Raw genomic sequence first — 10435 nt, 5'->3', positions numbered from 1 at the left:
CTCAGTTAGGGGTTTAAAACGTACCGCGTCAATTTGCATGTCTTCTACTTCCGAATGTACGTTTGGCAAAGATGTTGATGTTGCCATTGAGTAATAACGTTGAGGTTCCCATGAATGATTTTCGGATCGAAATTCAAAAAGTCGATTATCACATTTTACCGCAAAATCGATTGCTTGACTCAAAGTTTGAAGATCAGGTAAGTTGAGCATCAATTTCTTTACTTCGTATTGCAATCCATAAAGAAATTGACTGATGAGTGCAGCATCATCCCACTTGATGTCAATTGCAAGTTGTCAAAATTGTGAAGCATACACTGTTACAGAGTGATTTCCTTGTCGCAGAATTCAGATCTTATTTGTTGCAACACGAGTTGCATCGTGTTCACCATACATAGATCAAAACTCTGCCAAAAAAGCTTCCAAATTGTCCAATATTAGATTTCGTTGTTCAAGAAAAGACAAAAACCACGATGATGTAGAACCAGAAAGTAGAGTGCCAATAAACCTGACTTGTAATCCTGGGGTTGGATAGCTTTGCGGTAGAAGTTCAATTGCCAATTGTACTTGATTGATGAACCCTCGAAACTTTGATCTTGTACCATCAAATTTCTCGAGTAAGGTAATTCTTCGTTCTCTAGTGCTTACAGGGTGTTGTACAATTGGAGAAGGAACGTGATTTGTTGTAGATGTTGAAGCAGCTCCGATCATCTCTATATCCCCACTTTCTGCTATTCTTGTTCTTTCCTGTGTTGGTGAATTGAGTTGATGCATCGCAAGCATTAACTCCCTTATTTGCTCTTGCATTTGTGCCATTGCATTCTTCATTTCAACAAGCTCTGCCATAATGACACTAAGAAGAAAAATTTATTTGATACCGCTCAAGACAAAAGAAAAGAAAGACTTGATAACAAAGAAGATACTAAGAACAATATCAGTTTAGAAGTGGATAATCCGCAAACTTCTAATACGCTTATGTCTTGTCAAGAGAAAGGGATAATCCACTCTTACTTAAGAAAAATAAAGCTCTGATATTGTAAGTGTACTCTTGTCAATCTGTCAAGGACAAAGACTCGATGAGGGAAAATATACACAAAAAGGCTATCTCGATATAATAAGTCAAAATATAAACAAGTATGTTTATTAAAAGGAAACTGGAATGGCTATTGCCACAAGACAAGAAACTAAAGACTCTTGAACCTGGACTAGGAGCAAGAGAGGAGTTGACAAGAGTGAAGAAGCCTTCACTCTTGTCTCTATATATACTATCTAACTAAGGGCTACGTGGCGACGTTCTACAGGACCTCCAATATGTGTTGAATTTGTAGGACACATGCCTTGACTTACAAGGTAAGTTTTTCTACGTGTGGGCCACATAGTTAGCTTGATCTTCAAGCTAACAACATGTGTGGCACATGGCCAACTTGTTGACCATGTTTCTAATCCAAAAAATCAATTAAAGACACCTATGAAGTCAAAGCAGCATCTAAGAAGTTTCTAGGAAGCTTCTATATTAAATATTATAGAATTAACTTACTTTTATCTACTTTTACTTACTTCTATCTATTTCTATATGTAATTATTAGCTTACATGATTATGGCTGTGACAATGGCTCCGAAAGATTTATATGAAGATTGGAGAAGGAGGCCAGCCAATATCCAAGCACATTTTTGAGGTTATCGTCAATTTGGTAACACCGATCCTTTTCAATTTTTTTGTGCTTGTTTTTAATTTATTATTTTAGAAGTGTAAAAAATTTGAGTTAAGATCAACGGTTTATTCATTAGTTATTCAGGTTTAAATCTATTATAGGAATTACTAGGGTTTGGTTTAGGATTTAAGATTTGGTTTAGGATTTAAGGTTTGGTTGAGGATTTGGTTTAGGATTTGGTTAGGTTTTATTTAGGGTTTAGGATTTAGAATTTGGATTAGGATTTGATTAGGATTTTATTTAGGATTTAGGATTTGATTAGGATTTAATTAGGGTTTTATTTAGGATTTAGGATTTGATTAGGATTTGATTTAGGATTTAAGGTTTAATTAGGATTTGGTTTAGGATTTAGGGTTTAGATTGAGATTTGATTTAGGATTTAGGATTTGGATTAGGATTTGATTTAGGATTTAGGATTTGGATTAGAATTTGATTTAGGGTTTAGGATTTGATTTAGGGTTTAGGATTTGATTTAAGATTTGGTTGGGGTTTGGTTTAAGGTTTGTTTAGTGTTTGATTTAGGATTTAGGATTTTATTAGGATTTAAGATTCAATTAGTTTTGGCCTAAAGTTTGAATGAAGTTCAATAGGATTTTAACTAGAATTAAATTAAGATTGCATTGGGATGTATTTGAGTGATATTTGTGATCCTTCTAATATTTCTTTAAGAATTTTTATTATTTTTTTGAAATTTCTTTGAGGTTTTTTTTAAATTTGATTAAGCTTGTTTAGTGTTTTTATGGTCTAATTAGAGTATTGTTAGTATTCTATTAGAATTAAGATTTTGTTATTGCAATTTCTATTTTTTCTTCCACAGTCAAGTGCCCGAAGCATTCTCAAGCAAGAGTTTAGGTATTATAACGGTCTCTATTGTAGCTAGAAAAACTCGTTTTTTGACACATTATCTGATTTGGTAATTGTGCTCTTCAATTTGTAATTGTGTTGCTTCTTTGGACAATGTTGAGCAATGTGCTTAGCTTCTCCACTATATAAACACAACCCTTCTTGGCGACGTCGAGTCTTTTCTTGCTTCATGAGAGGTTTAAAATGTATCATATCAATTTATATTGGTTTTGGCTTTGACAAATACGATTCAAAAAACTTGAGAGCTGCCGCTATTACATGACTTGTTCCTCTCTAAACAAAATTTTGTTCTTGACGCTTTGAAATAAACAATTTTTGCATGCAATGGCTTGAGGAATAAATTGTTTGAAAGATTCTACTTTTGGCATTCTTAATAACAAATCTTTGATGCTATCCTTCAACCCATATCAAAATTGGTTAATAAATGCTTTGTCGTTTTAGTCCACATTATCGGAGTAGAGAGAGTTTTTCTTAAGAAAGCACTAGGCTTTTGGCTCCTACTAAATACTCAATCAAGTCTAAGATATAAAAATACCAAGTTTATATATATATATATATATATATATATATATATATTCCCTTTTAGGACAATCACATCAAAACAAAAGTCCAAGTACTAAGAAAATACCCAAATGTATGATAAAGTATCTTAAAACCTTATATATGCTTATGAAAAATATTTTCTAAACTTCAACAGCTCATATCTCACGATCGGATTGTCCAAACAATCCTAAATTTTATAAGAAGTAATAATATACTTTCAAAAACTACAAAAAAAATATTCAATTACAAATTCGTTACAGATCTTGAGATATCACTAAAATCCTAACAGTAGCTTTAAACCCTAATTTATATACACATGCGTGCTAATTTCTTCATATCTCACAAAAAAAGTATTAAAATACCATGAAATTTTGATGTATAGCTTTTCAGTATAATAACTCACACTTATGGAAATTTTGAGCCACAAATTCGTCCAAAAACTTAAGATATGGCTCAAACCATTACTATCAACAAAATGACTTACTTACTACCTTTGAATTACATGTGCTGTCTTCAAATAGTTATAACTCCTTCATCTAGACTTGAAATTCATCAAAAATTATATAGAAAGTTTAGCCAAGGAAGTGTTCTCTCCAATTCTAGTTGCTGATCTTTCATTGCTTTCTGTACACATATGTTATGCTTCAAAGAGTGACAATAGGTACAAATTTGACACCTTAACTTTGAATACCTATATCTCTTTCAAAAAAACTAGAAATCATACAAACTCTTCACCCAAATTATATTCAAAATCTTAAACTTGCTGACCCTAGCCTCCAAAGTTCGAATGACTTTAAAAGAGAAACCCTAATTCCTAATAAGGCCTCGGAAAGCCTCCTTAAAGCCTATTGGACATGGCCTTCGACCAATAGTAATGAAGTTTTCCATTCCTTGCCTTCATTTAACCATGCCTTGCTTTCATCCCTCCCAATAAGCCTCCTACTAATCAAGAATTTCTTCTTTAGGCTCTAATCTCCTCTTAAGGCTCCATACTAAATATTTAGGTTCTATAATTTTTTTTTTGAAATACTATAAGTAAAAAGATAAACTCAAAATAAATTTTCTTGAATCTACTCTCTTTAAAATAATCTATTTAACCATTCTAACATACACTAAGACTTATAAACATATTATATGTTCTAATTAATTTTTATATACTATAAGTTTTTATATACTATAAGCTTATAGCGAGGTTTTGGAATTCGATAACATATATAGTGGCTGATCATGATTGTTGCCATAAGGATAAAAGCTTGATATCTGCTACTCATTCTCAATCACTTTCTCTGAATATTGCTGTAAACACTTCTAGGAATGAATTCAAATTATAAAGGAGTCGTGAATTTTTTTCCATTAAAGGTGTAAACCAAGAAAGAACACTTCTTGATAATAGTGCGTCTATGAATCCGACTTGGAAAAAACCATCACGATATTGGAAAAAGGTGCAATCTTGGATAGAGCTTGATTTGTTGCCAAAATCTTTGAAATTTTGATCTTGTTCCATCAAACTTCTCAAGCATACTAATCCTTGTCCCTGATTTATTTGTAGAAGCAAAACTCCCTGGATTTGGTTGTGATGTTGATCTACTTGCTTCTTTCAACTCATCAACTTTTTATCAGAGACTCTGAACTTCCTCCATAGGCGTAGGTATAGTACTTCTATGATTCATGTTGAAAATACGTGAGATTTCCACTTTTAGAGTGTTGACAAGCTCATAAAGATCTGTCATAGTTGCAAATCTATTCTCACTTCCATTGAGAGTAGCATCCATAATCTTTCTTTCCATAGACAACTCAAATGAATTCAAAAGTTTAATTAGAGGAGGGTAATCGGCAATCTCTAAAAAAAAATTCCACAAAGAGAGATAATCCACTTTCTTTAAAGAAAAGATCAGTGCTAGAAAATAAGATTTTTTATTTAAAGGTGGATAGTCAGCAACCTTTAAAACACAAAAATAGAAGTGGGATAATTCACTCACTTTTAAAACAAGATAGAAACAATATGTTAGCACTCTTGTCAAACTATCAAGGACATGAATCTCGAAGAAAGTGAATCCTCAATACACTCTTCTATCACTGAAGAGAACTAGAAAGTCACTCAAAAGGTGATGTAATATTAATTAGAATGGCTATTGCCAAAAACAAGAAGACTAGAAAGTCTTGAAACAAGATTAAGACTAGAAAGGCGTTGGCAAGAGTGAAGAAGGCTTCACTCTTGCCTCTATATATACTATCTAACTAAGAGCTACATGGCGATGTCATATAGGACCTATAACATGTGTTGACTTTGCTAGCCACATGTCTTATCTTGCAAGGCAAGTTATTTATGTATGCGCCACGTAGTTGACTTGTTCCACAAGCTACTACACTGAGATAATGAAATATGTGCAAGCTTATTTTAAGTGCTTAAATACTTATATATTTGGATGAAATTAACATAAATGGATTGCAATTGGATTTTTTTAATAATCTATTTTGAGATAATATTTTTCATTAATGGCCTTAAAAAATAAATAGAATAGAAGATTCTTTTGAGTTGAATAGAAGATTAATTTTATAATTTATATATATAGAACAATAAAATATTTTAAAATAATTCATATTACTTCATGTTGAAGTTTTGTAAAAATGTTAAATAATACAATAATATAAAAAAAAAGTAGTATCTGCAATAAAAACGTTTTAAAATTAAATGTGTAAGAAAATATTTAACAAAAATTTAAATCTTAAATTAATCTGTTTTAATTGATCTTTATCTCAAATATTTTCTAATACATAAATTTTTATCAATTAATTTAGATAGCAGAAAAAAAATTAAAAATATAATGCTTTCAATTTATGTGCTTAATTAAAATTATGAGAACCATCAAATCAAATTTTATTGTATTTAAATTTTTAAAATTAAAATATAATTAGATTTAACATGCATTAGAATTTTTCTTGCATTAATTATTGATTCTTTTTTATCAATTTTAATTTATCTTATTTTTGTGTTGTGTATAAGCATACATATGCATTTAATTTTGTAAAAACATTAATAAATCTATGATAAAATCAACAATTTTATTTCTTTGTATAAAAATTAAGTCATTTTATTCCAAAGTTGTATACTTTTGTAGAACTTTTGAATTTTAAGTTATTTATTCAATAAAATGATCAAAATAAATACTAATTTAATTTTAAATATATATAATTTATATGTTTTTTACTTTAATAATAAAAATGAAAAACTAATTTTATTACTGTTGTACTTTATATCTTCTTTTTATAATATTGAAAGAAAAAAATTTAAATTAGAAGTTAAAATTGTTTCATTTATTTATTTATTTATTCATTCATTATGTGAGGTTCCAAATTTAGGATAAAAAGGAGGTTTAGGGTTTACCCCTCCATAAATGAGCTGCATCCGTCCCAAGCCATGAACGAACATCATCCATCCACGTTCATCAAACCGAGCCCATGGATGTTATCGTTATATAGAGGATGAATGACGAAAATATATTCATCCTTAGTGTGGACCCTTTCTCGGGCCCCGGCGCCCTAGCGTGTCCCAAAGCAAGTAACGCATAACGACGCTGCGACAGTAGCGATGGTGGTAGGGGGTTGTTCGGGGCCCGTGAGGGACGAGAATCATTCAATTCAATTCAATGCTGCTTAATGGAGGAGGAGGACGAGGATGACGAAGACGATGAAGAAGACCAGGAGGAGGAGGAGGAACAATTAGTGAGAGAGATGGCTAGAAATGGCAGCGGCATTGGGGTCTCCTCTGCTGCCTTACAAGCTCGTTGTCGCCATGACTGCTGCGATTCGGGGGGGATTGCGGCTCGGCCACGCACTTGCCGCCGTTGCGGACCACCACCACCTGCAGCTAGTTCCGCAGTGGCTTCCTCTTTCTGCCACTCGCCACGGCGATTTCATCCGGTAGTGTTTTCCCTGCCGGTTCATGAAAAATGTTCGGGGTGCTGTTGCCGGAAACGTGACGTTTCAACGGAATCCCCATTCGTCGCCGTGAGTTGTTGCGGTCGGTATGTGGGAGGACTCACCTCAGAGGGCGCTAGGGAGCCAGCAGGAGCCGTCGTCACGCCGCTTTTGCTTGTCGGTTCGAGGTGCACTTTAGGTACTGCCACACAACTGAAGTCTAATCACGTGTGTGTGTGTGTGTGGGTGCATAAGTGGTTTGAAACTTTACTTTGGTTGACTCGGTGGAGTGAAGGGACGAGGTGAATTTTGATTAATGAGTCGGTATTTGAACCTTAACTGCCGAGGGCGGAGTGTGGAAAATGTTGAAATTCATGAGGAGTTTTGAATCTGGGGGATGTATGTGAGTCGGGGGTCGTTGTAGTGCATGGAATTGAGAGGTGAAGTGGTGCAAGAGTGAAGGGCGCCGGGCGAAGGTGACAGTGATGTCCAGGAATCGGAACAGTGGAGACGGGGGTAGAAGGTGTGATAAGGAGAGCCAGGGTTTTTCAGGCACTGAGAGGATTGGAGAAAAGGAGCTCTTTGAGAGAAAGTAGATGTTGCGGATTCTGGATCTGAGGGATCTTGGCGAGAGTCAGTTACTAGCAGCGATGCGAAGTGCATGGCTAGGTTGACGGTAGTATGCTCATATTTGTTGCAGTGACTGCAGTGAGACGGTGTTCAGCCCTACGATCTTAACCAACTAGGTTCCAAAATTTAGCTACAGTATCACCACAGTCACGGTTGCGAATAGACCTACTGGTTTTTTGTGGTTTACCGAATTAGTCAAGAACTGTGTATGTGAAAATCCGGACGAGCAACAATTTATACGATCTTCTTCGAGAAGGTAGATTTGTAGACTCTTAAAATTTTGTAGAATTTTGTGAATCCGAAATTTCCGCTGTACTTATTGCACCACGCAAGGAGTGACGCGAAGAATGTCTTCCCTAATACTCACTCCTAGGATCTCCACCACAGCCGCGCCGCTGGAGGGAGTCGTCCATCTGGGCGTCCTTTCTCCCACAGGACATCAAGCTGCAACGTCGGCAGCGTCCGGTTCAGGGGACCCGCAGTTCAACCCCAATGTGATTGTGATCGTCGTCATCCTCTGCGTGGTATTTATACTGTCCGGGTTACTACACTTGCTCGCGTGGTGCCTGGGTCGACGGCGGCTTCCTCCGCGCAACCATAGCCCCATTGCGAGTGCACTTTATGGCCAGCTGCAGCAATTGTTTCACCTGCATGACGCAGGCGTGGAGCAAGCCTTCATTGACACGCTGCCAGTGTTCTCCTAGGCGTCCATCCGGGGGCTTAAGTACAGTGCAAATTGCGCAGTGTGTTTAACAGAGTTCGGGGACGATGATCGGCTTCGATTGTTGCCAAAATGCAAGCACGCGTTCCACTTGGAATGCATTGATACGTGGCTGTTGTCGAACTCCACTTGCCCGCTGTGCCGTCGCAGCTGGCTACCCGACCCGCACGTCCATGGTGGCCACGCTTCCAGTTCCCACCATGACCAGCTGGAGATGGCCTTCGCCTCTGACATGATGCTTTCCAACAGGTGCTTCTGCTCTGACCCGCTGCGAATCTCCCCGGAAGAGCGGCTCGTGCGCGAATCTCGCCGCATTAGCAGCCTCCACAGGAGCATCCACAGCAGCAGCTACCAGAACAGCTTCCGTATCTGCGACGTGGATAACAGCGAAGAGTCCGAAAGCGGAATCCAGGAGATGCAAGAGACACACGAGTTCCGTCCCCAGGTCGAGACCCCGAGTCCGTTTGCCCCTAGCATCCGCGTCATGGATGAGCACGGTAAGCAGCGAGTGCTCAAGGTGGAGCTCGGTAAAGTAGGGGGCCGCAAAGTGAAGACAAAACGGGACTCTCGAAAGCTCCCTCCCAAAGGTGGCCGGTGATACTCCATGGGCAGCTACGAGTACATCGTGGATCCCTCCAACTGGGAGCTTAGTCTCACGCCCACGCCGTGTCCCGGTAGACCCCAAGTCTGGGCAACTTCGAAACCCACGCACCGAAGTGCCCTCTCTGACAGCATTCCCGAGGTCGCAAGTGCCGGCGCCACGCCCGCCAATGACGAGCTCTACTGGGCGAGTCGCGGGCTTTACACCCCACATTATCTCACGTTCGGCAGCTTCTAACCCCAATTGGGTCGGAGCATTTCAACGCCGGATTGTCCCCGGCAGCTTTCCTGGATTTTTCCTACTCGCCAAGGTAGGGCGATCGGTGGATCGACATCGACATTGAACGAGGGGAGATCGTCGAAGGCGACGGGTCGGAAGTGTCCTCGGACCCGGATGAAGTTGGATTGAAGATAAGATTCTCTAACGCGTCGTCGTTTTCTTCGTCGATTATGCGCGAGGAGGTCGTCGATAAGGATATGGATTTCAAGCAACGATCGTCCTTGCTAAGCTGATTGACCGAAGGAAAGGTCAGGGTGAGCTGGTTCAGGCGGTCTTTGACCGAGACGTCGGTGGGCATTGAGCAAGCTGTCTAGGCCCTTGCGAAACCGAATCTTCTCTGGGGCGTTTAATTGTCTGGAACACGAAGTGTTAGGAGCTCCGCCACGAATCATCAGATTGTAAAGTCAGGATCGTTCTCGCGGAGATTCTCGCAGAATTGGTTGATGGGGAGGTATAAGAGGGTGGTTTTCTCCGCAGCGTCGCCGTCTACAGTGCCGGAACTTGATCAGATAACGCGGTCGATCATCATCTAAAAGCTCTCTCTCTTGTCGGTAAAACTCAATTCAATGGCTGTTATTTATTTATGCATTTTTTGCAGTAATCTGCTGGGATTTGTCTCCTCTCGTGCATGTGACATAATTTGGGCTAGATTTGGTATGCGCTCTCGATTCCGCGAGGGGTTTTCAACGAGGGGGTTCTGACCTGATGAGGATAATGTCTGTTGAGGAGGTTGAGTTCGAAAACGAAACTCGATAGAATCCAACTATGAGCTCTAATATATTAGAGCTTCGTTGAGTTGCGCAGCACACGTTGGTCGACCATCAACTGCTGAACTATTCTTGTCAAAAAGTAATTTTGATTATTAAATGTGAGTTGGGGTAGAAACTTTGGAAGTTGTGGGTATAAATGTATCACAATATATATTATATATAGGGGAATGTTAAATAGACCTAAGTTTTTACCAAATTGATCCACCCAGCATGAAAAAAATAATGATTTTTGGGTTTATTTCTCTACCATTGGATTTGCAACCAATAAAAACCAACCATATTCATCATGATTATCATATTCTTCATCAAGAATGGGTCTATTTAGTAAAAGCATGGATCTATTTAACATTCTTATATATATATATATATATATATGTATTCATCTATATCTATCAATAAC

General features: G+C 37.9%; 1 protein-coding gene across 1 annotated transcript; it reads left to right on the top strand.

Moving 5' to 3' along the window:
• Positions 1–6747: 6747 nt before the first annotated feature.
• LOC149986471 (uncharacterized) lies at positions 6748–10137 on the top strand. Its single transcript, XM_090246694.1, has 2 exons — positions 6748–7233; positions 8052–10137. The coding sequence occupies exons 1-2, from the start codon at positions 6774–6776 to the stop codon at positions 8366–8368; spliced, it is 777 nt and encodes a 258-aa protein (XP_090102820.1). The 5' UTR covers positions 6748–6773; the 3' UTR covers positions 8369–10137.
• Positions 10138–10435: the final 298 nt, after the last annotated feature.

This window comes from Physcomitrium patens, chromosome 23 (genome assembly GCF_059467195.1).
Source record: "Physcomitrium patens ecotype Gransden chromosome 23, ASM5946719v1, whole genome shotgun sequence".
Taxonomy (NCBI): Eukaryota; Viridiplantae; Streptophyta; class Bryopsida; order Funariales; family Funariaceae; genus Physcomitrium; species Physcomitrium patens.
Note: the sequence above shows the minus strand (reverse complement) of the source record. Positions and strands in the feature narration are given on the sequence as shown.

Coding starts and splice junctions, on each gene's coding strand:
- LOC149986471 (XM_090246694.1), top strand. CDS start 6,774: ATGGAGGAGGAGGACGAGGATGACGAAGACGATGAAGAAGACCAGGAG. Junction 7,234..8,051: donor CGGTTCGAGGTGCACTTTAG/GTACTGCCACAC, acceptor TCTCCACCACAG/CCGCGCCGCTGGAGGGAGTC.